General features: G+C 42.2%; 1 protein-coding gene across 2 annotated transcripts in view; it reads left to right on the forward strand.

Annotated features, from left to right (window-relative positions):
• The window catches only part of FOXO3 (forkhead box O3), a 121,013-nt gene extending 97,267 nt beyond the window's left edge, over positions 1–23,746 (forward strand). Inside the window, exons 2-4 of one of the 2 annotated variants that reach the window (XR_008329501.1) lie at positions 9,643–11,082; positions 11,840–11,922; positions 21,152–21,240. Coding sequence is in view for 1 of the 2 variants with exons in the window: in XM_053381604.1 (XP_053237579.1) it covers positions 9,643–11,046 (1,404 nt within the window). In the remaining variant the exon portion in view is untranslated. Of the gene's footprint in view, positions 1–9,642; positions 11,083–11,839; positions 11,923–21,151 lie in introns of both variants that reach the window. The other variant, XM_053381604.1, reaches the window with a different exon arrangement.
• The last annotated feature ends 1,997 nt before the right edge of the window (positions 23,747–25,743 follow it).

The following is a 25,743-nucleotide window of genomic DNA, read 5'->3' on the forward strand; positions in this document are numbered from 1 at the left end:
GCAAAGGTTTACATTGGTTCCTTAGGATTCTTAGGTTCTTTAGGACCTGGTTCCTTATCAAAAGCTCCTGAGAAAACACAGCTTGAAGGCTTGAACTTACAATGCTAGACATGCCCCTCAACTTTCTGAATAAGGTGAGCACTACACACAGGAGCAATGTGTAAGAGAGCCATGGCCTACTTAAAAACAAAGGAAGACTTCCAGATGACCCTCTTACAAGCCCTCTCCTAACTGTGTGCTCCAGAGCTAATCCTACCAGTTCAAGGACTGACATTTTGAATCAAGTGCACGGTCCATTTTGCTTTGCGTTCACCTACAGACATCTACATTGGCCAGTTACACAGCCCAGGGATGCTTGCAAACATCTCTGTTTTATTTCAGCGATGACTTTAAACTGGGATTTGGTCAAGGCTTCAAAGCATCTGCAGTCCTTATATAGGTAATGTTCAGCAGGGGTGGGGAACCTTTGGCCCTCCACATATTGCTGGACTACAACTCCCATCAATCCTAGCAAGCATGACCAGCATGACCACCAGCCTGGGATGATGGGAGTTGTAATTCAGCAACCTCAGAGGGCCAAAGTTTCCTCACACATAATGTGCAGGTAGAGGTGAGATGGGCCTTTTTTTGTTTGCTGGCTTGCTTTTGTTAATGATTACTCCTTTTACATTGGTCTAGTCAATTTTTTAATAAGGATGCAGCATTTCAGAAAAGATATTCATTTCAGAGCTTAATTGTTGCTCATTTGCAGAATTCCCATGTGCCCGAGGTCTTCCCCTCCATTCAGTACTGAAGATGCTTTCTTGCAGGCATCTTGGTTACAGAGAAAGTGCTCTCCCCGATGTTACAGTGCTTGACAAAGCCCTTGCGAATGCTGGCACTTGTGCATGAAAGAAGCTCTGTATGTGTGTTGCAATGTACGTGGGTTGCATGTACTGGAAGCACAGATACATGCATGCAGCCTTATACTAACAAGAGCTGCTGGAGCACTTGGCCAAAAGACAGTGTTCAGGGCGGGGGAGAGAATGTGTCTGTGAGAGCTGCTTCCAATGTCCAATGTGTGCCGGAAGTGCAGGTTTGGCGGAGTGGAATGGAATGTTCTCTGTAGTTTTCCAAGAACAAAAACAGCTGGGCAAGAAGCTACTGAGACAGTTTCTAAATTTGAAAAATAAAAGCCACACAGCCATTTAACCATTGCTATCTCTCCTCCTGAAGTTCCTCATAAACAGAGCACACACGTAATATTTTTAATCCGAATGAAAGGTTATTCTTGATTCTTTTCCTTTAAAAACTTAGGCTACCCCTCCCTTTTTTTTGGGTTAAGACTTTGAAAATTGCAGCATTTGGATTATTGACAGTGACGTTTCTCCCTGTATTTCTCTTCCCAGTGGAAAAAAGTAAACGGCAAACAGCATGCTCTCTTCACGCAAAGCAAATGTTACTTATTAGAGGTCTCCTGTGGTCAGCAGAAGGCTGTCTATAGGATAACTGGAAATGGTGCTGCTGACTGAAAGTCTGATGTGTTCTGCCAATTCCCAGATGCTATATTTTCAGCCAGGGTGGGTTTATTTATTGTAGCAGTTTAAAGTGTTGTTAGAGAGGGAGGGAGGGAGGGAGGGAGGGAGCAGTAAGCAGACTGTTTCAGATATTCTGGCCCTGATTCAGTTCTGGTTGAACACAGCTAGTTGCATGCACCAGCATAGTACGTATCTCAGGATGATGCCTCTCCGTCTGCATCTATCCAGCCACTTTGGTGAGGATAAGATCAAGACTGTGGCACAGATCCACATGGACACCTTTATTCATTGATTTAAAAATCATTAACAATTCATTAAAATCAACAAAATAATAAATCCCCAAACCATAAATGCCAGCACAGTCCAATTATCCCTGGCTCTAAATTAAATCTAAAGTTCAAGTGCCCCTGAAAAGAACCTGTCTCTGCCACTTTTTTAAAGAGAAAGCTTGCCAGCTAAGCCTCCTTGAGCAGGGAGTTCCTCACCTGGGGTTGGACCATTTGCTGCCTTTTGCATCACTTCCAACAATTGGACGTTCAACAGGTGATGGGGCACTCTGAGGGCTTCCTCAGGAGATCTTAACCAGTGTTAGAAACTGAGATATGAAAACTAGGAGCAAAATGGCACCTTAAAGCTAGGTTACGGGTGCAACAATGGAATGTCTAGGTGCACTCTTTTATAACAAGAACACAAAGCTGAAAATGAATGAACTGCAGCTAAAATTTTAAGTTCATTTTTCACATGGTCTACTCCTTCCTTTGCCCACCCGCCTAATATTCTTAAGAGGGTCTCTTCTCCGGTCTTCAGCTGGAAGTGAGGAGGCAGAAAAAGGTCCTCCTTTCCTTCCACTCTGCAGTTTTAATCTGAAATCTTAGGTGCAGTACTGCGCCCAGAGCTCAGAAACTGCTTGCACTAATGAAATTCCCTGTCACAAAATGTTCCTAGAATAATGGGAGTTTCGAACACTGATCTTAACATATCAGAACATGTATATGAAGCTACCTTAAAGCAAGTTGGACCGCTGGTCCATCTGGTTCACTACTGTCTATTCACTGACTGGCAGTGGCTCTCCAAGAGATGCCAAGTATTGAACCATACATAGCATGTGCACTGCCCTCCTCTGAGATATGGCCCTAGGTGATACATACGTCTGTGTACCTGAATCAGTATCAAATACATGTGTAAAATGCTGCTTCCACACACAGATGTCTCTTTCTGGATCAGAATTTGAATAACAGATAATGAACATACCATTACTACTTAAGCAAAACTACTCTATTAGTAGTAGTAGTAGTAATAGAAGTAGTAGTAGTAATGTATATACACTGCTTAATGCCCAAATGGCTTCTTAAAGAGTTCACAAAATATAAAAAACCAATTGCACAACATTGTAGAAATATACCATAATTAAAGTGCACAATTATTAAAATACACAATAAAACAATCCCATTAAAGCAGCACACCAATTCAAACCACAATTAAAACAGGAGATTCAGGTCCAGCGATCATGGGAATCCTTGTGTAAACAGGTACGTCTTCAAACTGGACTCCATTTAAAAGATGGTCAAAACTGACAGTCCGATAAAGGACACACGTACAGATCAGATCTCATGATGCCCTGTGTGCTAAACTATTCATTTCCATGCTGCCCCTTTTAAAGTGAGCATTGAAACACCTTTTATAATGTTCAGTTTTCTGCTCTTGGTGTTCAGAACAGATTCTCCTGGGGTTATTTTGATGAGGTACTTTAAATAGTTGGTCATATGAAAAGCACATGGAGGCTATTTGGAGGCTACCTCCACATGGCTGCTATTCCCAGCAACAGCTATTATATGTAGAGGATTGCCCCATTATGAAGAGAATCGCCACACGACCACCAAGCATTCCTGGGCGACAGCATAGAGACATTCCTGGCAGTGAAAATGATCACTGCCACATGGAGCATTTGCCATGCGTAGGCTGCCTTTCAGTTGGTTTTCATCAAATAATTTCCCAACTTGAATTGTTTATAAATATTACTAAGGACTTCAAGGAAAAGCCCCCCCTCAACTGTTGAAATGCCTGGTTGTAACGCTTTTGGAATAACTTTGAGCAAAGGCTGGAATGCTAAGTAGAACTCACTGACTGTGATCCGAAGGGCTGGAAGTTTGGGGTACATGTGTTCCTTTGGCAGTTAAGTACATGCAGATTTAAGATTATTAGGATAAACGTTGTTTTCAGATTTCAAGCTCCCATATTCAAGCTCCCATATTAAGGATGGTTATTTTTGTTCTGACAAAAAAAAAAGTTATGTTTAGGTAAATTCATACAGTAAACATAACTAACCCCCCCAAAATTTTCACTGAGATGGAAAGCTTAATAAAGCTGAATCAGCTACCGCTGTGCAGAAATTTGAGCCAGACCTATTCCCAGAATCGTAGGGCTGAACCCTGAAAGCTTAGAATAATAATAACACAATGTCTTGGAGCACCTCAGAGAGCCTACAATAACCTCAACTGTCTACATGCCTGTGGTGGGTGGGAGGCTAAAGTGGGCAGAGCAACAAACACAAATGTAACCTTTTGTACAGAAGGCTAATTTCTACACACAAACTCCTCTCTACCCTCCATCCAAGCAAGCATGACACATTAACAGAGTTCAAGGACACATTCCAGCCAGGCAGAAACTCTCAAGGAGGGTGTGAAGCAGGGCCAGTGTGGAGCCTGCAAAGAGAGGTTGTGGCTCCGTTTGTGGGGCCTCGCAAGAATCTCTAGGTTCCAGAGGTAGTGTCCAAGGAAATTCATCCCACTTTACCAGTCCTAAGGAACCTACAACGGCTCCCAGTATGTTTCCGAGCACAGTTCAAAGTGTTGGTGCTGACCTTTAAAGTCCTAAACAGCCTTTGCCCTGTAAAGGAGCGTCTTCACTCCTGTTGTCCAGCCCAGACAATGAGGGGTCCAGATCCGAGGGCCTTCTAGCGGTTCCCTCATTGCTAGAAGTGAAGTTACAGGGAACCAGGCAGAAGGTCTTCTCAGTAGTGGCACCCACCCTGTGCAATCCGCCCCCCACAATCAGATGTCAAAGGAGATAAATACACAACTCTGAAGGCAGCCCTGTATAGTTTTTAATGTTTGATGCTTTATTATGTTTTATATCAGTTGGAAGCTGCCCAGGGTGGCTGGGGCAAGCCGTTGTTGTTGTTGTTGTTACCAAAATCCAATGAGGCATATTCAATGGAGAGATAGAGACTCTATTTGTTGCATGTGTCCCCCACCCCCATTTTGTTCCGCTGAATGTGGAACAGAGAGGCCCGGGCTGAAATCTCTCATTAGCTATGAAGATGAGTCAGTGACCTTGGTTCAATTGCTGTCACTCAGCTTAACCTACTTCACAGATTTCTGGTTAGAATAAAGTGGGATAAACCTTTATGTATGCCATTCAGAGATGCTCTAAAGAAAGGCTGGGATACAAATGAAATAAATAAATACTAAGCCCTGTCTAGTCCTGACCCATAGCTTGAAAATAAAGCCCTTTTTTTTCTTCTTGAGCCCAGTGAATTCTGTGGGAAGCCTTCATGCCATAGAGTAAACAAATGTAAGCAATCAGTAAGCTCGGGGAACAATTTTCTGGAAGCAGGATATAAATAAATATTGCCCCTCCCCTGAATTATTTTACTCAGTAGTAAAGTTTATACCCTGCTCCACATTGCTTTAGAATAGTAGAACAGCCTCCTTGGAGAATATTACCAGCATTTGTAGGCTAGTCAGACAGTGCTGCTGACTTGTAATTCATTGCTTCTAAATGACCCTGTTGCGAAAATAAACTCTTGCTTTAATCTGCAAAAGGTCACACTTGTAGCTGGGTGTAGCTTTATACATTAGCGTTTCCTTTTTCTGCGATGCCCAATGAGCTGGTAAAAAAATGTGAACCAAACGCACAGAGCCAGTCAGTCATGTAGCAAGGATTCCAAATCTACCAGGTGTATCTCATCTTGCTAATCTGCAGGCTTATTTTTTAAAAACATAGAAAGGGGGAAGACTTTTAAGAGTTAAATCACACAACCCTTTTTATTTTTAAAGCAAGTGGATTCCTTGTTGCGTTGTTGGGAATGATAAATTGATACCACATGTTGATCCCAGACAAAAAAAGCCTCTGTATTCCAGTAGGTGCTTGCAGCTGGTGTCTGAATTAATGGGCAAGCTCCATAAGGTAAACACGGTATGGAAGAGACTGAAACAGACACGAGCTAGGAGGAGTGGGGAAATTCTTGCAGAAGGGGATCTGCCAATTTTCCTTGACCAAAGAAGAAGGGGGAAAGCATGAAACACATTCAAATAGCATACTGAAGTAGGAAGGCCAGTTAGTGGTCCTGGTCAAGCTAATGAGACAATATAAACTGCTCTGAGAACAACCTCCAGGGCCCATAGAGAACTATGAGGAATACTGAGGTGGCCAAGTCCACTCTGGGATGTTAGGGGTCGATTTGAACCCAGAATGCCTTGTCGAAAACACTGACCTCTCAACCATATTGGCTGTCCTATTTGTGAATATGAGAATTGTGAAGAAAAATATCCACAATTGTTAGAATTATGTTTTAAAGAAAAGAAATAAATATATATTCTCCTAAATTCAGAGATTCTTCTATGCATGTGGGAGTTTCAGTGCATACATACGTAGAAACACTATGCGCCCATCAGAGTATATTCACAGGGCTCTTGGTTTTGTTTATTTATTTCAATTTATTAAATTTATATACCACCCTTCTTCTGAGACTCACCGAGGTATTGCAGTCCCGAGCCCTTTAAGCAGGGTTCCTCAAATTTTTTAAGCAGGGGGCCAGTTCACTGACCCTGAGACACTGTTGGGGGCCAGATTATAGTTTGAAAAAAATATGAACAAATTCCTATGCACACTGCACATATTTTATTAGTGGTGCACAAAGAACAGGAAAAACAATACAGTATTTAAAATGAAGAACGATTTTAATCAACATAAACTTATAAGTATTTCAACGGGAAGTATTGGGCCTGCTTTTGGCTAATGAGAGATGGTCAATATCCGGTTCCATATTTGTCACTGCTAGTCATAGCAAGTGTTCATCAGTTAGTCTGGATCTGGTTGGAGATTTCAGGTGTTTCATTCGGGAAAAAGTCAAGTGGTGCCAAAGATGGTTGCAATTTTGAGTGCATGGTTCCTGAGATTAAGATATGTCTCAGAGGGGAGAGATGCATAGAAATTAGTGAGGCTGCTTGATTTGAATGTGTCTTTCAGAGAGTCACAGTTCTGTAGTTTGGCCAATTCCATTTGGTAAATCGGATCAACAATTTCAATGTCAACAGAAAATGGGTTCCGGAAAAGCTGTATGTCCTGTTCATGGTGATGAAGCTCTTTAAATCTAATTTGAAACTCCTTTTGCAACATTTCTAGTAAATCCACACATGTTTTGTTTGGGAATGCAACTGCTGGTTTTTCTGCCAACAGGGGAGATGGCAGAAGTTTTCTTCCTCCACTTGTTTAATGAGGAGGTCTAATTTTACTTGAAATGCTTTCACATGTGAATGCATATCACAGATGAGCTTCCCCTTTCCTTGAAGTTGAACATTGAAACTGTTGAGTAGCTGTGTTACATCTGTCAGAAAGGCAGGGTGCCATTTCCATTCTGCCAAGGCTGCCGCATGGGACCCGTGCGCATGTTAAGGAGGCAACCGGCCAGCAAGGCGCTGCTCCGGTGAGCACAGAGCCGGCCAGAGGGGAAGGGAGGAGCGTAAGGCCTGGCGTGGAAGGGGTTCCTTCGCTGCCACCCTGCCCTCCGACTGCTTAAAGGGGCAGTGCACCGTTATCCAGCAGCCAGCACTAGCAATAACAACCGCATTACCAGGGCTTTGTTACACGCACACACTTTTACCTCAGGGCTCTTCCTGCCCAGCCACTTCTGAGCCTCAGGCCTTACCAAGAGGGGTGGGGTCTGGAGTGATCCGTCGCACAAGCAGGCCGGGTTCAGGACCCTGGCGGCCGGATCTGGCCTGCAAACCATAGTTTGAGGACCCCTGCCTTTAAGGCTTTATGACTCAAAACCAGCACTTTGAACTGGACCTGGAAACTAATTGGCAGCCAATGCAGTTGTGCCAGGATTTATATTATATGTTCAAACTGTCTTGCCCCAATGAGCAACCTGGCTGCTGAATTGAGCACCAACTGAAGTTTCCAAACCGTCTTAAGAGGCTGCCCCATGTATAATGCATTGCAGTAATCTTAACCCAGAGGGTGCCAGAGCAAATGGATTGTGGATCAAAGCCGTTATCTGGCAAAGTGAAAAGAAAATGCTCAGGAACCTTAAAAAAAATTATTGGAGCCGTGCATCTTTGCTTACACAGAAAGAATAGTGGCTAGCATAACTTTTTGTTTTCTTAAAGTGATACTCCAATATATGCCTACTGTGTATAGATGCAGGAAGAACTTGGGTCTGGCTTTTTCCTTTAATTGACCTGGCCTCAGACAAAACAGTTTTTTTTAAGTGCTTACTATTGAATTAAAAAAGCATGTGGACCAGATTTCTTGTATACCCAGATGTCTTCCATTTACTTAATGTCATCCATCCCATTTATGTCAGTGGTAGAGATGCCAATGTGAATCATTCACTTTATCCCTGTGGTACATAAAAAACAGTTTTTTGTGCATATAAAAACCTGTATTTTGTGAGCTCTTGATGCCTTTTGTTTTCAAAATATGCTGGCAAAAGATGTATATTTGTCTTTCAAACCTAGATACAACAAATATTTGCCCATATTTCAAAAAGAACTTGTTAATCTCCCCATTTAAGCATTCAACATCACAGAGGGATTTTACCAGATTTTAAAACTTTAATCAAAAGTGCTACTCTAGGCTATACTTTTAAGTATAGACTCTACAGGCATTTTGCTCAGTTCAGCTATTGTAAACTTGAGGCACTTCTCAGTGGAGGTGGTGGAATGGCTTTTCAACATTTTCTCTTGCGTTGAGTCTATCCACCCTAACAAATGTCCCAAATGGCATAGAAATTTCTGGGCAGTGGGTATGTTTTCCCTTTTAGTTGATGCAGTTATAGTCATATCAATGGGGCTTTCACTTCCTAAATTTTTCACTGAAAGCTTGTCAACATGTTGGAACTTTTTACAGGTTGACTAGTTCTTTATAACGTAACAGTTGGCTGTGCTGTTGTATATAATGGCAAGCATTCTTTGGAAAATTATGAGGCTTTTCTGGGCACCAGAGTATTAGGCCAGTTTCTTCTTTCAGATGTCGCTAAAGGAGTGTCACTAAAGGAAAAGAGGAGGAAATACATAATGAATCCATAAACTGTAGAATGAGTAACTATAGCTAGTGCTATTTGCAGAAGGCCATTAGGATTAAAACATGTCAAACATGTTTTACGTCCTGATCATGAAGACCTTGATTTGGACATAAGCTTGTTACAAAACTGGTTTTTGAATACATGTGCTTGGGATCACAGCGTATCTTTACTAACTATCTTGGCTTCTAGCAATGTACTGATGCATCAGCTTACTAAAATAAACATATGATTATCTCAGTAAAGTTTTTCAATGGGAGGTTTTATTTAATGAAGGAAAGCGAGTTCTCCTTCATTAATGAACCCACAGAATCTGAGGGGAGGGTCAGGTCAAAAAGTCATATTAAAGTTGTTCAGAAATTCACATTGAAACACACAAACCAACAACGGCATCAGTGCTAAATACACTTTCCCAGCAACATCTCTGATCCATAGAATTATGATGATCCTACAGCGGGTCTAGCTAACCTGTGACCCTCCAGATGTTGTTGGACTACAACTCCCAGCAGCCTCAGCCAGCATGGTCACTCCAGATGCCAGCATCCCTGTCCACTGGCCAAGCTGGGTGGGGCTGATGGGAATTGTAGACCAACAACATATGGAGGGTCACAGGTCAGCCAGCCCTGCTCTTTAGGAATGGACCACATTAATTCAGTGTTCCTAAGCACACTGTTAGCAGTAAGTAAATGCTGATAGTAGATGTAGTAGTAGAATTAGTCATTTTTCTTGTTATTTTCCATGTTATTTTTAGATTGTTGATTTGCCCCTATTCTAAATTTTCTTGTTTTTTGTTTGTTTTGTTTTTTGTGGCTCTTGCAGAACTCGATCAGGCACAACTTGTCTCTTCATAGTCGATTCATCAGGGTACAGAATGAAGGAACTGGGAAAAGTTCGTGGTGGATGATCAACCCTGACGGTGGGAAAGGTGGGAAAGCGCCACGGAGACGTGCTGTTTCGATGGATAACAGTAACAAGTACACCAAGAGCCGAGGACGAGCAGCTAAGAAGAAGGCAGCACTACAAGCTGCACAGGAAACAAGCGAAGACAGCCCCTCCCAGCTCTCCAAGTGGCCAGGTAGCCCAACCTCACGCAGCAGCGATGAGCTAGACGCCTGGACAGATTTCCGGTCTCGTACAAATTCAAATGCCAGTACAATAAGTGGCCGCCTGTCACCAATACTGGCCAGCACTGAGCTAGATGAGGTTCAGGATGATGATGCTCCACTTTCCCCTATGCTGTATAGTAGTCCACCCAGCATGTCTCCCTCAGTAAATAAACCTGGCAATGTTGAGCTGCCAAGGTTGACTGATATGGCGGGCACCATGAACTTGAACGATGGTCTGACAGACAATCTTATGGATGATCTTTTGGACAATATAACCCTCCCCTCTTCCCAGCAGTCGCCCACAGGGGGACTCATGCAAAGAAGCTCAAGCTTTCCATACGGCTCCAAAGGTTCAGGTCTTGGTTCTCCATCGAGTAGTTTCAACAACGCTGTATTTGGACCATCATCTCTGAATTCCCTCCGTCAGTCTCCCATGCAAACCATCCAAGAGAACAAGCAAGCTACATTTTCTTCCATTTCGCATTACAATAACCAAACACTGCAGGATCTGCTGGCTTCGGATTCGCATAGCCACAGCGATGTCATGATGACTCAGTCCGATCCACTCATGTCACAAGCTAGCACAGCTGTGTCTGCCCATAACGTACGGAGGAATATTATGCTCCGGAATGATCCCATGATGTCGTTTGCTGCCCAGCCAAGCCAGGGGAGTTTGGTCAACCAGAATCTGCTCCACCACCAGCACCAGTCCCAGAATTCCTCTCTCGGTGGCAGTCGTGCCTTGTCAAATTCCGTCGGTACTATGGGCTTAAGTGACACAAGCAACGTTGGGTTGACAAAACACCAGCAACAGTCACCTGCCAACCAGTCTATGCAATCGCTTTCTGACTCACTCTCAGGCTCTTCTTTGTACTCCAGCAGTGTGAGCCTTCCAGTCATGGGGCATGATAAATTCCCCAGTGATTTGGACCTGGATATTTTCAACGGGAGCTTGGAATGTGATATGGAGTCCATTATCCGCAGCGAACTCATGGATGCAGATGGGTTGGATTTTAACTTTGATTCCCTCATCTCAGCCCAGAATGTTGTCACTCTGAATGTGGGAAACTTCACTGGTGCTAAGCAAGCTTCGTCACAGAGTTGGGTTCCAGGCTGAAGGATTTATGCAAAGAGGGGGAAATGGGCAAAGCAGGTTAGCGATGTTTAGTCCGTTGTCATTTATTAGATCTCATTAGGCGGTGCCCTTACCATATGCACATATGGTTTTTGTAAAGTACAGCCTTTTACAACAAACTCCATAAACCAAAGTGGGGTGCTGATGAGTAGGTAGCAATGCCGTGTATTCCAGTTATGTGCTTACCATAGCTGTGACTAAGAGCTGGTTCAGGTTTACTCTCCTACAAGGTGATCACTATAGGCACATCTTATTAACAGATGTACAGTGATATTCTTCTTCTACACATGATCAGCTCCCAAGTGTATGATGCTGGTGGTGGGGACCATAGTCTGTTGAGAGAGGATTCTGACACAGATGCATTTTGAACCTCTGAACCTATAGTTCCTCTCATATAGCTCATAATGACAATGCAGCAACACATCCTCAGATAGTAAAACTATTTAGTGGTTTGATACATGTTGCATCTGCTGTCCATGATATTCTCTCCCCCCGCCCTGTTCCCCTCCCACCAGAATAACTGTACCACATAGAGTTGTGTGAATTGGCACACAAGTTACTTTCTTATATGTTTTATTTTTCTCACTAGTAAGTTTGCCCTGAATTGCGCATGGTGAGAAAAATGAATGGTATTATCAACAAAACAGGCAACAGAGAAAGCTACATGTTCCTTTCGTAATGTGGATGATAGTTAATGATCAAATAATTCAAGGCCTACATTTTTCAGGATGATGAACAGCAACAATCTCATGGTAGCTTGTTTGTGTTGTTGCAGATCTGCTTCCACATTCTCATGCCACCTGTAGCACAACAGAGAAATTCTGAACAATTGACACTTGAAAGCCACAACAGAAGATGGTACAAGGGAGTGAAGCAGCTTTTTGAGAATTTATGTGTGTTAAAATAATCTCCCTCAAAGGCATTTACTGCCCACAAAAAAAAAAAATGAGTATCCTGTGAAAGTGACATCCATTGTGTCCAATGTAACTCTATTTAGTCTGAAATAATAGAGAATGTTTTTCAGAAAGAGATACCTTCAAAAACAGGACCTTTGAGGGCCAAAGTAGACATCATGTTGAAGGCTGATAATTAGGATCTCCCACAGTTTTGAAAAAGAAAATTGAAAGCAGGACCCTGAATTGGATCAGGGCCTTGGCCACAGGAGAAAAATAATCCTTTCCCTCTGTGCCATTTCCCCAAATAAAATCATACACATTCCATCCATTGGGTCCTTTGGTGCATGCAGAAGGCTTGGGGAGAGGTAGAGTCTTATATTATTTGCATTGGGTTTGGGGAAGTTATGCTCGGCAAGGCGTCTCTTCCAATGCTCTGAAGAGACTCTCACTGTGTATTACCTTCTGCATATGCAGCACAAACAAGAGTTTGGGGGAGGTGATCTATATACTGTTGGGCATCCAGCTCAGCAGAGGTCTGAGGACACTTGCCTCTGGCAAGCAGGTGAGTGGATCTGTGGATGCCTGGCATAATGCAACGTAATATAATGTAATACAATAATGGGCCATCAGTTGAGATTTTTCTGTCTGCTTTTTAAAGGCCATTATGCTATTCATGTGATTCAGCAAGGATAATTGGAAACTAGCTGTTCCTACAGATGCCAAAATTATGGGATACCACACTCTCGCAAGATGACAGCATTGCTTGGTATTTTTAGAACACACAGAGCAGCATCAGGTGGACTTCCTGGCACATTGCTTCTTGTATCAATAGGAAGTGCAGAGGGTGACTTTTTTCCAGTTGCTTTTTCTTCTTTCTATGAATGAATGTTTCCGTGAGCACTACATTCTGTTTAGCTTTAGATCCCGAATTCCTCTTACCCAGTATGCTTGGAATCGGCAAGGTTTTTTATGATGTATAATTTGCCTTTTTATAGCAATCAGGGTTTCTTTCTTGAATCCTGCAGGTCTATTTTTAAAAAGCCATAGTCTAACATTAAAAAAAAACCCAGACTGGGGTGGTCATGCTTTCACCTGGAGATCGTTTCCTATAACTTTCATTGTTTCCATGCACTGAATGTGAACTCTGTGCCTGCTGCCCATTCCTCCATAGACAATTGGACTCTACCCAAGAATGGATGGATCAGGTTTGGTGGAGGAACATGTTAGGAAACACAGCAACTTGTTGTATTTAGCATATTGGTAGTCTCTCTGGGTGAGGACCCTAAACCAGATTGCTTTCTTAAAACAAGTGTTTTTGTGAGACTTCAGTTCTAATAGGAGATGATGTATGGGTAGGGATTGAGTTTGAAGTATTTGGATCGTTGTATTAATAGTCAAGCATCAAAAGGATAGAAAACAAAGTGCTGGCTTGTCTATGGTTTTCATTGGACAATAAAGTAATGAGAAAGTTCCTACATATGGACCAAAATATTCTTACCCTTAGCCTTGGCGTAAGTGAACTTTTATATTTCACAAATTAAGACACGCATTGTCCCAGCAAAATGTGATCTGTGGTTTGTTTATGGTAAGATCCATTATTAAAGGGTCTAGGATCACTGGAAGAATCTTCCACTTATTACAGTATGTAGGCCTTTCCCCTTTTTATGAGCCATTGTCATCAATCTTATTCTGATTTCTCTTTGATCTTCCTGTCCTCAAAAGTAAGGACTGGAAGCTGAATAATCTTTTAATTTAGATATAGCTGGAGATGTTCAGTTATTATTTCCTTGGCTTAGGGAGGCTCACTATGATATTTGTCAGTCAGTATTATAGTCTATGCTATGAACTCAGGCTGATATCAGCTATAGATTGGGGTTAATGTTCCATAATGGCAGCACATCAATTGGAAAATTACTTCAGGTTAACTCTTGCCTTGTAGAGATGAGATGAATTCAGTTTCCAAAAAGGGGAAATGTCTTTCCCAAGGGATTTGGGTTGAGGGGTGGAGAGGAGAAGGTTGGTCTATATACTTGATTTTAAGTTGAATTCTGCTGCTGTTCCCTTCCTCCTCCATCTCTTTGCTTGTTTTAAAAATTCTATTTTCCCAGTCTTCATGGTAAAGTAATCTAACTAGAGGAGGAGTGAAGGCATTTGATTTATGGGAATACCTTCTATTACACTCTCCCTTTTGAGCTGTGTATTGTTGTTAGCAATCTTAGATATTTTTTGCTTTTGCTGTGACACATCACCACAGTGTTGACTCCTTCTGAATGGTTTGTCTTGGCTTCCTGACCCATAGTATTTATATAACAACATTAGAAAATGAGAATGCTCCACTGCAGGAAAGGTTGTTTTAATCATAATAAAGTTGCTCACTTTCACAGTATAACTGAGGAAGAGCAATAGTCCTGTGAGTACACATCACGGAAAGGATATTTTCTGTTTCCTGTGGAGTGACAAATTAGAATGCATTAAAGCTAATTCTGTAGGCTATTACTGTACTGTGATTATTTTTGCATTAGGTATAGTGATGCCAAGTGAAATGCTCATGGTTGCAAAGAAGCTCTAAGGCAGGCATGGCCAAACTTGGCCCTCCAGCTGTTTTGGGACTACAACTCCCATCATCCCTAGCTAACAGGACCAGTGGTCAGAGATGATGGGAATAGTAGTCCCAAAACAGCTGGAGGGCCAAGTTTGGCCATGCCTGCACTAAGGGATTTCCCCAGCTTTGTATCTCTTATCAAACAGTTAGTGTTTAAATATGTATCCTCTCCACAGGCCAATAGGGAATCCATTTAAACTGGGCTACTAGGATTTTCCCTTCAATCTTTAATATCCATCTTTGTTGTGCACATTAGTTTGCCATCATCATTCATCTTCACAACATCTGTATAAGGAATCATAGAATCATAGAATCATAGAGTTGGAAGAGACCACAAGGGCCATCGAGTCCAACCCCCTGCCAAGCAGGAAACACCATCAGAGCACTCCTGACATATGGTTGTCAAGCCTCTGCTTAAAGACCTCCAAAGAAGGAGACTCCACCACACTCCTTGGCAGCAAATTCCACTGTCGAACAGCTCTTACTGTCAGGAAGTTCTTCCTAATGTTTAGGTGGAATCTTCTTTCTTGTAGTTTGGATCCATTGCTCCGTGTCCGCTTCTCTGGAGCAGCAGAAAACAACCTTTCTCCCTCCTCTATGTGACATCCTTTTATATATTTGAACATGGCTATCATATCACCCCTTAACCTCCTCTTCTCCAGGCTAAACATGCCCAGCTCCCTTAGCCGTTCCTCATAAGGCATCGTTTCCAGGCCTTTGACCATTTTGGTTGCCCTCCTCTGGACACGTTCCAGTTTGTCAATGTCCTTCTTGAACTGTGGTGCCCAGAACTGGACACAGTACTCCAGGTGAGGTCTGACCAGAGCAGAATACAGTGGTACTATTACTTCCCTTGATCTAGATGCTATACTCCTATTGATGCAGCCCAGAATTGCATTGGCTTTTTTAGCTGCCGCGTCACACTGTTGGCTCATGTCAAGTTTGTGGTCAACCAAGACTCCTAGATCCTTTTCACATGTAGTGCTCTCAAGCCAGGTGTCACCCATCTTGTATTTGTGCCTCTCATTTTTTTTGCCCAAGTGCAATACTTTACATTTCTCCCTGTTAAAATTCATCTTGTTTGTTTTGGCCCAGTTCTCTAATCTGTCAAGGTCGATCATGTTCCCAAATTATTGTGGATAGGAAACGAAAGCTGGGAGAGATTGACTTGCCCAAGGGCACCCAGTAGATCTACGACAATGTTGGAATATGAACCTGTACAAGGTTCACACTACATTTAATCAGGCCAAATTGAATTATAGTGGTACCTCAGTCTACGAACTTAATCTGTTCCGGAAGTCTGTTCTTAAACCGAAACCATTCTTAAACCGAGGCGCACTTTCCCTAATGAGGCCTCCCGCTGTCAGTGCCCTTCCACCATTCGGATTCCGTTCGTAGACTGATGTAAAGTTCGCAAACCGGGGGACACTACTTCCGGTTTTGCGGAGTTCGTAAACCGAATAGGTCATAAACAGGGCTGTTCTTAAACCGAGGTATCACTGTATACCTAAACCATTTATCTTTTAACATCCACTTCACAAATTAACAGTGACTTCTTATGTGCTAGATTGTAAAATATTATTGGAAAATAGAAAAATCTGAGCCAGAAGAGAGCCATATTGGCTTTGAAAATAAATAAATTATGTGTTGGAACCTGAGTTGTGCAGAGAGGAACAAACTGGATGATCCCACAGGCAGTAGAAAGAAGGTAGTTTTTGCTGATACTCCCCCCAGCCTCCTATGCCCCCCCAATATCTGCTCTGGGGGGTTAGAGGAGTGTTCCCCCCACCAAGGGAATGAGTGAATGAGTTCTTCTATTAATGCAGGGATAACTGGATCCAACTATCTTACCTTCAGGTCACCAGACATAAATATTGCTGTTTTACCTTAACTTGAAAATTCCTTGTAAGCCTTGGGAGTAATTTGTAACAGGTTGTTGCCCAAAGCATTGTTTTATTTCTGTGCTTGTTTAAAAGCATCCTATCAGCTGATGGCAACTCAGATATTAAAATCCAATTCATGATTCAGACACATCTGTGACCTACAAAGAATAAAGCTGAAATCCTATTCATGGGTAACGGTATTGTATTAAGTAGGGCTGCTCTGGAGTAGCAGTTAGCAACAATATTATACCTGTACAGCACAATCCATAATTTATATATACTTAGAGGTGTGAAGGCCTGGGAAAAGATGGGGGCATTAACACACACAATTTGCTGGGTTTTTCAGGGCCTTGGTATCTCTAGATAAGCCATCTTAAATCATTTTTTGATCACACAGTGATCATTGTACTTCATTCATTGCTTCACTCCACACGTAAATATTCTCCTTTTTCTAAATGTTTATATTGGGTGGAATGTTATGGCTTCCCTGTTGATTAGCTCAAATTCAGGTTCACCAGTGACACATTTACTGTACCTTGCACTTGGGGAAACGTCAGTGCGTCACCTTTCCCATTCTGGAGAAATTTCCAGCACAGCATAATTAACACCTGTGGGAACCCAATGGGTGCAGTAATCTGCATTAGGTAATACTTATGGGCTTCTCTCTTCCCACTTCAGCTGAGGTCAGAGCTTGGGGAATTCAGTTCTAAGCTAACAGTGGTGGAATGAGGTTAGACAGTAGCAAATAAAAAGACTTTTCAGTCCACGCAATATAAAGGTGAATAACTAGAATAGTTATTTTAGGGCAAAGCAGACTGGGCTGGAAGGGAGGGGGGGTGCCACAGTTTGCTATCCACTTTCGTACTTTTTTTCGCTTTTGATGGAAAGTTAACTTGATTATAATAGTTCTTTGTTTATTTTTTTTTTTAAATCAACAAAGTTGTCACCTAGCAACATAAAGTGCCACTAATTATAAAGCTCGTTATAAAGCAAAGAAAACACTCTGCAAGCCAGTTCATAAGACCTCAGGCCAAGTGCTGCAGACTGGCCATGTGAATCAGCTTTTAATCTATATTGATTGACAAAGTATATTTCTTTTCAAATGAATCCCTATTTATCTTGTTCGCCAACAACCCTTATCTGTTTTACTTTACAAAGTGTTGCAGTGGAGAAAATCTAAACACTAGTTCTTATTACCATTGCCAGGTCTTTTGAGATTCTTAAACTGAGAGACCAGAAAAAATAGCTTTGGAGATAAGCAGGTGGTGGCTAGGCAGTGGAGGAGGAACCCTGTTGAGGTATGAGTGGAGCCTTATGGCTCCTTGGGGGAGGCAGGGAGCAGAGCCTGGAAGCAGGAGAAGGACATAGCTCAGATGGTGATCATCTGCAGCAGAACGTCCCTATTTCAATTCCCAATATCTCTAAGTAAGACTTGGAAAGACGACTGTCGGGAATCTGGGAGAGCCATGGTCAGTCTGTTTAAACATTGCTGAGCCAGATGGACCAATGGTCTGGTTCTGAATAAGACAACTTGCTGGGACAGGAGTAAAAACTGATAGACATGGGAGTTTGCTTATCTTAAGATCCAAGCCAATGCTTTTCAATGGAATCCATTCCCCATCCAGCTGCCAGTCATGAATGCAATTTGAATTCTCTCCCTCATAAAAGAGGGAAGGTTTGCTCAGTGGTGGAGCATGCAAATTTTCATGCAGAAGATCCTAGTTCAATTCTTGGCATCTCCAGCAGGTAACAGACTGAGACTCTGGGGAGCTTCTCTGCCAGCCAGAGTAGATAATCCTGGGCGAAATGGACAGTCTGTACTGGTAGAAGGCAGCTTCCTCTGATCCGTGCTCCATGTGATCACCCCCCTGACAATTGGCAGAGGAATGTGTGAACTAACCCCACTGAACAGCAGTATGAAATTATACAAAGCAGCTGTCTGCGGTGTTTTATCTGCGGTTCCCCTTGATTTTGCACAATTGCAAAATCAAGTGAAGAGAAAACCAGTCTCTGTTCATGCTGGGACAGTTGGAAAATAAATACCGTATTTTTTGCTCTATAAGACTCACTTTTTCCCTCCTAAAAAGTAAGGGGAAATGTGTGTGCGTCTTATGGAGCGAATGCAGGCTGCGCAGCTATCCCAGAAGCCAGAACAGCAAGAGGGATTGCTGCTTTCACTGCACAGCGATCCCTCTTGCTGTTCTGGCTTCTGAGATTCAGATATTTTTTTTCTTGTTTTCCTCCTTCAAAAACTAGGTGTGTCTTGTGGTCTGGTGCGTCTTATAGAGCAAAAAATACGGTACCCCCACCACCTCATTCACAGGGATCAAATTGTGAGAGAGCATTTTGCCAGTTTTCAGCAATGAGCTGAAAATTGAGGGATTGGTTTGGGGCAGGAAAAGAAAAGGCCCTGCATCTCTTTCTTTGCCTTATGATGTGTGGTATGACAAGCAACAGCTTCTTTCCTTCCTGTTTCCCCACTTTGTCTTTGGGAAAGAGAGACGTGTACTACTTAGCTGGCCCACTAGCAGGTGCATCTGTAGTAGTTGTGTTGGTTGTCTGGCTGACAGCTGCCATATCCTTCACTAAAGAAATTTCTTGGGAACAAGGAAATGGCAGTGGTTGAGTTAGCCACACCTACCCGGGCAAGTAGAACATTACTCCTCCCCCTTAGCCTATGAAGGAGGGAAGCCAGCACTTGCTACACTCTGCGCCTAGGGGGCAAAGAAAGAGACGTTCAGCCTTCTTGCCACCCCCAAAACAGTTTCCTTGTTTTCTAGCCATTACCCCAGGCATTTCAGGGAGCCAGAGTCAATGAAGCAATCCAGTTCAGTTAACCAAGTAACAGGGTGAGTTCTTCCATATGTTAACAAGTTTTGACCCTTTGTTCTCGCTGTAGTTCCATCCACTGGGACAGGCCATGCTTTTTCTAAACGAGGTGGGGAACCTATTTCAGCCAGAAGGCTGCATCTCCTTGTGGGCAATTTTCCAGGAGCTGCCTGCCTGTTGATGAGAGGGGTCAGAGACAAAAATGAGTGAAGAAGCAATAGTTGCGATTCATATCTCTTTACAGTAGGCTACACTGCAGCCATGCAAAGCCAGAGGTTTCTATACCCTTCCACCACACACACGCTGCTCTCTCTAGTTGGGCAAGCAAGAGGCATTGTCGCATTTCAGGACACTTTCCATTCAGGCAAAAGCACTCTGGGGGTGCAGAGCAGGACTAGTGAGGGTGCTGGGGGGGAGTTCCAAGCCGCAGGCAGTCCTGCAGTTGCCAGGGCCCCCAAGGTCTGAGGTTCTCCACCCCTGTACTAAGCATATCTAGCAGGGGGGGACGGGGACCAGAATGAGAAAGTAGACAGGGATTCCGTACGCTGATGAAATGAGAAATGTTGCACGTGCTGAAATTCCTTATTCCACACAACTTGATAACGTTGCAGGTGCCTTGTGTTCCCTTTCACTATACTTGCATCTTAAATCCTCACTTTGTGGGCTGGTTGTTCTTCTTAGCATCCCTCGTTGTTCTTGTTAGGCAGCACACAGGATGGCAATCAGAACAGTCAGCTTTTGTTCTCTTTTGTTCTGATCCAAGAGAACTTCAAATAGAGGCCAGGCAACCAAATGATATCAGTGGAATTTTGTAAATCAGGTACCAAGGATTTATTTATACCTCCTTAACGAGGTAGGAGTTGCAAGGGATTAAGCATCAAAGATTCCCCAAATAACTGGAGACTACGTGACTGATCCGCTGCCCTGGACTAAGCCACACGTGTGCATGAGCCCTAGAAGAATTAGCAGTTGTGTTCACATACTCCGTTGCTCAGGTTGCATTACGAGATTCAAAGGCTGGCTGAGTGTCAGCAAATATCCGTATACCGACCGTTGAGACAGATTTACTAGGCGAGATGCCTGCTAGCCAGCCAAACACTCTGATGCCTGTGATCCTAATGTTGACTTTACAACAAATGGAAAAAAAAGTAAATGTGTTGATCTATCCAATTGCTTGTTCATAAAATGCTTGACAGTGTCAAGATTAAGGATAAGCTAGTTTTGATTGCCATAAAACACACAATATTTTTGTCATTCTCCAAGCTCCCCTGAACTTCCATGATAGGTGTGGGAGCAGTGCTTTCTCTATAGACATTGGAACTGTGTGAAAAAGCATGAATACATTATTTTACGTAACGCCCGAAGCTACTCTCTGTATGCACTCCAGAAAGATAACATAGAAAAGGAGTGACATTGAGGATATCTCACCTGTCTGGTGCTCTCCATGTGTTTTTGCCATCAACAGTGATAGTATAGCATAACTGCTTTGCATGGTTCTTTATCCCCAGCATCTCCAGAACTGGGAAAGACCAAAAGGAACCCTGGAGATCTGCTGCCAGTCAGCACAGACAACACTGGGCTAGATAGACCTGTGGTCTGAGTTGGCATAAGGTCGTTTTCTGTGTTCCTACAACCCAACATTTTGGATTTCCTTTAAGGTGGAATTGTAATGGAGTGGACTGGGGGTGGACTTGGATTAAATGCCATTCTCTGTAGTGACGCACCTTTAAGGTAAAGGGATATGTAGCATAACAAATGCAGGTCTCCACAGTACAATGTGAAACTGCCTAAAAAGCCAGTGTTTCCAGTTATCTGCCTCTTTTGACAGTTTGTGGGCATTCATTAATGCTATTTTGTCTTGCTTTTTTTTTCTCCAGGCCCTTCATCTGACACGAGAGCTAGAGGGGGAAAAAAACTTTGCCAAATCAACTGTCAGCAAGGACAGGGATACCGTTTACAGCTTATAACCTTTGTGAACCCTGCATTATTTTCCTAACAAAACAGAGACTGTTAAAGAGCCCCAGAACCAGAGTGATGAACCGCCGTGTCTGGAATTGAACTCATTCTGAAGTATGCAAAATCTTCCTTTTATGGGATGTCCCACCACCAACTTGAGGATATGTTGGTTTAGCCACCACCCTGTTTCAGAACACACTGTGTAGCCTTTACAATAGTTTATTTGTCAATCAGTATATGGGGTTCCAATATGTTTATGGGTTGCAGGATGCTTTCGGTTGGCTTTTATTTTTCAGGGTTTCCCCTACCCCTCTTAAGGTATGAGTATTCTCCCTCCCCCCCCCACCCATGAAATGCTTTAAATTGTTCCTTTTCACGTACCGATTCCTCATGAATATGAAATGCAGACTAATATATGCACACTGAAAAGCTGAATGGATTTTGGCTTGAAAATACCAACAGCACTTGAATATTTCAGTCTTTATAGCACCTACCAACTATTTGAATTTGAAAGGTGGTTTATGGGGGGTTTTAATGTTTGCTTGTTATATGGTTTGGGCTTTTATTTTATTTTTTAGTTGGTTGATTCTGATTCAGAACCTTTCCCCCCACCCCCAAAAGTCTTTGCTTAAATTTAAGGGTACTCCTTTCTTTCCTTTCAATACCAAGAGGGTGCATTTTACCTCACAAAATTAGCCACCACCAAGGCTGCATCCTTACCAGTGTTCGAAAGCTATGAGGCGGTGTGGCGGGGAGGGGTAAATTCATAGTGTTTTATGAGTCAGTAACTGGCTTGCTATTAGTCAAATCGACTCGGGCCTAGTGCGTAATCCTAGCAGTTCTGCCAAAACAGCTGCAGTGATTGTGATTGTGATTTTGGCCTGCCCAGGCAATTTAGCAACTGGCTGATCTTGAAAATGAGTAAGTGGTCTGCCCTGGTTGCCATCTTGCCAGACAATTAGTCCTTAACAGCCTAGAAGGCAGCAGCTTAATTTCAGATTAAATTTATTAATAATAGTAATAACAACAACAACAAAGACCTAAAATAAAAAAGACTATATTGCATGAAAATGAGAGTTTTATGTATATGCATCATCCAGGACTTGGATGATTTATTACATTGGTAATTATTTTTACATCCTCTCCTTGATTATTCTTTCCTTCTTCTGAAGTGTCATCGAGTCTAGGAAGAGAAGCAGAAGGAAAGGCAGGAAGGAGAGACAGGGTGGGGAATACATACAGATAGCTTTTCATAGGAGCGTAGACTGTAATTGGATAAATTCCACGGAAAAACAAAGTAGTTTTTATATATTTTGCTTATATGGGTTTCTTTTGTAAATTTATATGGTAATAATGACTGAAAGGTATGGTGCTGTGCAGGTCCTCTCTGTTTGATTACTTTTTATTGATACCTTTTGGGGAAGATAAGGGCAAAGAGGGAAATCCAATGGTACGATTCAATTTTTTGGGGTGGGGCGGGGCAGGAAGTGGTGTGAAGACACTTTGGGTAGGACAACGTATACAGGATTTCTCCAAAGTGGTATATGAAGAACTTTTCTTGGCATAAAGAAGACATAATGCATATAAATATATAAATATATTTTATTATGTACAGAAACGGATCATTATGCATGAATGTTAGGAGAACAGGCTAGCATTTTAACCCAAAGTTTCAGTGCATGAGTTTCCACTGGCACATGAACCATGTACTTTGTGGTGTGACTCCCTTCAGCCGCCACACTTGTAGGCACCCACAAGCACCCACACACTTATACACACAGACATCTGTGGGCCCCATATTGCTCCTTCTTTTCCAACCCTTTGAAGTAATATTGGTGAAATTACAGCTCCTTATATGATGGAAGTTTTGTTTCGTACTGTAGCCTCTTCCTCATGACTGTGCTGCGCTATTCTCTAGATGAACATGTGAACTCCATCATGCAGTTCATAAACTGAATTATGAAAACTCTGTGCTGTCGTGGTTCTAAGTAGCTCATAGAATATAAACTTTCCAGATAGTTAAAAGATTTTTATCATTTTCCAAAAAATGCAAAATAAAAAAAAATACAGGCTATTTTTTTAAGAATTAAGGTGGTATATTTATCAATGGCAGGGTCCAGTTTATCATATTTCTTTAATCAGAAATAACCAATGTGTGCGTTTGTTCTCCACATTGGAAAGGGCTTCCCCGAGAGGAAAACACTGTACAATTGTCATCTGTTCCAGGGGCTTAAGGAAGGTGTCATTTTCTTTAGAGAGACTCAATTACACGTACCTATTACCAAAGCTAGTTAAGAATTTTGCTCACATGCCTTCACTGCATAGGAGTATCTGGTACACCATTAAATGTGAATTCAGCTGACAATGACATTTTGGGGTGTTTTGTTGTTTTGTTTTGTGGTGTTTCCTCCCCCCCCCAAGTATAGCAATGTGTTTGGTGACTAACAGTTTATTTTATTTGTAAGTTTCTGTCTTTCTTCTCAACAGGAAGTCTGTATAAAAAAACCTGGTACACAGCAAGCTTTATGGTTTCCTCATTTGACTTCTGTTGAATTTCCTTTAATATTTCAGGGAGTTCATTAGAGAAACAGGTATATTCTTTATTTTGCAAGCTCTAATATTAGTAAGGTGATTAATTTACACAAAGAGTAGAAACTGTGTGTGCAATCTGTCCACAACTAAGCCTGTTTCAGTGGAAAAGAGTTAAGCACTTGCCACCATTGGGGACTTTTCAGGGGACTTGAGTAAACATGCATAGAATCAAACTACATGGCAATAATCCTAAGTACACTTATTGGAGATGACACAGCTCAATGGTTGCAATAAGCTTTCCATCCTCATTGTTAAGCTCCCATATGTGTTTATATAATGCCCAAGTGACAGGCTTCCAAGGAAGCCCAAGCACCTGGACCATACGTAGATCAGTGGTTCAGCATGTGCTTCACATGCAGAAGGTCCCAGATTCCTGGCATTTCCTTATAGGGTTGGAAAAGACTCTGTGTAAACACTACTGAACTAGATGAACCAATGGCCTGACTCTGCAAAGGCAGCTGCCTATGTTCCTCAACTTTTATCCTTTATTGGGGGTATTGCTGGGAGACAATTGTGTCATCCCAAAGTATGTGTAAAGAGCATGCATCATTGAACCAAGGGAGACTTTGAGTAAACAAAGAGCCTAGATTAGGGTACTGAAGCTACAGGCAACTTGCTTCTATTGACAACCATAGGATAGTCACAGTGAACACCATCAAGCTATATTTAAGCACTTTGTAGCCTGATTCTATGCATACTTACTCAGAAGTAAGTCTCACCGATAGTACATTGCATTCTGGACTCAGTCATAGGAATGTAAATCTGAAAAGAGCCCACAAAGGTTTATCAGTCAATCCATTTTTTGCCCTCCTCTATAGCTAGTCCCTGAAGCCTCTCACAATACACAACTCCAAGTATTTGACTTCTGCTCTCAACTGGAAGGCTAGTCAACAAACCCTTCTCTTCAGACATTGTCCCAACAACTATATTCTAGTTTATAAGCATCAGTAGCCTGTGTGTCTCATCTTTTATCTGGAGACTAGAATGAGCAATGATTTCTCAAGCTTGCCAGACTATGGCATTTACATGGCTCTAAAGCAGCAGTTCTCAACTTGTGGGTCCCCAGATGTTGTTGGACTACAACTCCCATCATCCCTGAGCTCTGGCCTTGCTAGCTAGGGGTGATGGGAGTTGTAGTTCAACAAACATCTTGGGGACCCACAGGTTGAGAAAGGCTGCTCTAAAGGAATCCCATGTTAGGGGAAAGCATGATCTGAAAAATCCTCTAGTTAGATCCTAGACCACTTTAGAAGTAACACAAAACCATGGTTTGGTGTTATATGTTTCAGTGAGTCTCAGGCTCTCACACTGCTACACCCTTCTTCTCTATCTGCAAGATTAAAAGCTTCCATTTTTCCTTTTGAATAAACTGCAATGTCCCATTATATTTCTAGATTCAGGAAATTGATTTTATTGACTGTGGTTAGTCAACAAACCAGAATCCAAAACAATAATTTAATCCTGGTTTGCTTAAACAAGCCACAGTTAGAATAAACCAGTTTTCAGAATTTGGATGTAGCATCATATATATCTATATCTACCCCTCTTTTTAAAAGTGGCTTTTGAAAGTGGAAGCTTTCAGTAATCTTTTTCTTTTGCATGTGAAAGGGATGGGGAAGAATCCAAGCCCGCAGATCATCACAGCTCATTCTCATAGTACTCACTAAACTATGGTTTACTGTTAAACCTGAATGGGGTACTGTGCCAAAAATTCACGTATTTTCTAAATTCAGAGGCTAATATTATTGCTTGGAACCTTTGGCCACCAAACTACATTTTTCAAATGCAAACCTCAACCTACTTACGTTGAAGCAGTCCTGGAGCACCTGCAAGTGATTTGAACTTCCCAGCCATCCACTATCCCAATTATCCATCATCCACTACCTAAGGGTTCAATTGTGAAGATCACTTCAATCCTACA

This window comes from Podarcis raffonei, chromosome 3, assembly GCF_027172205.1.
Source record: "Podarcis raffonei isolate rPodRaf1 chromosome 3, rPodRaf1.pri, whole genome shotgun sequence".
NCBI lineage: Eukaryota > Metazoa > Chordata > Lepidosauria > Squamata > Lacertidae > Podarcis > Podarcis raffonei.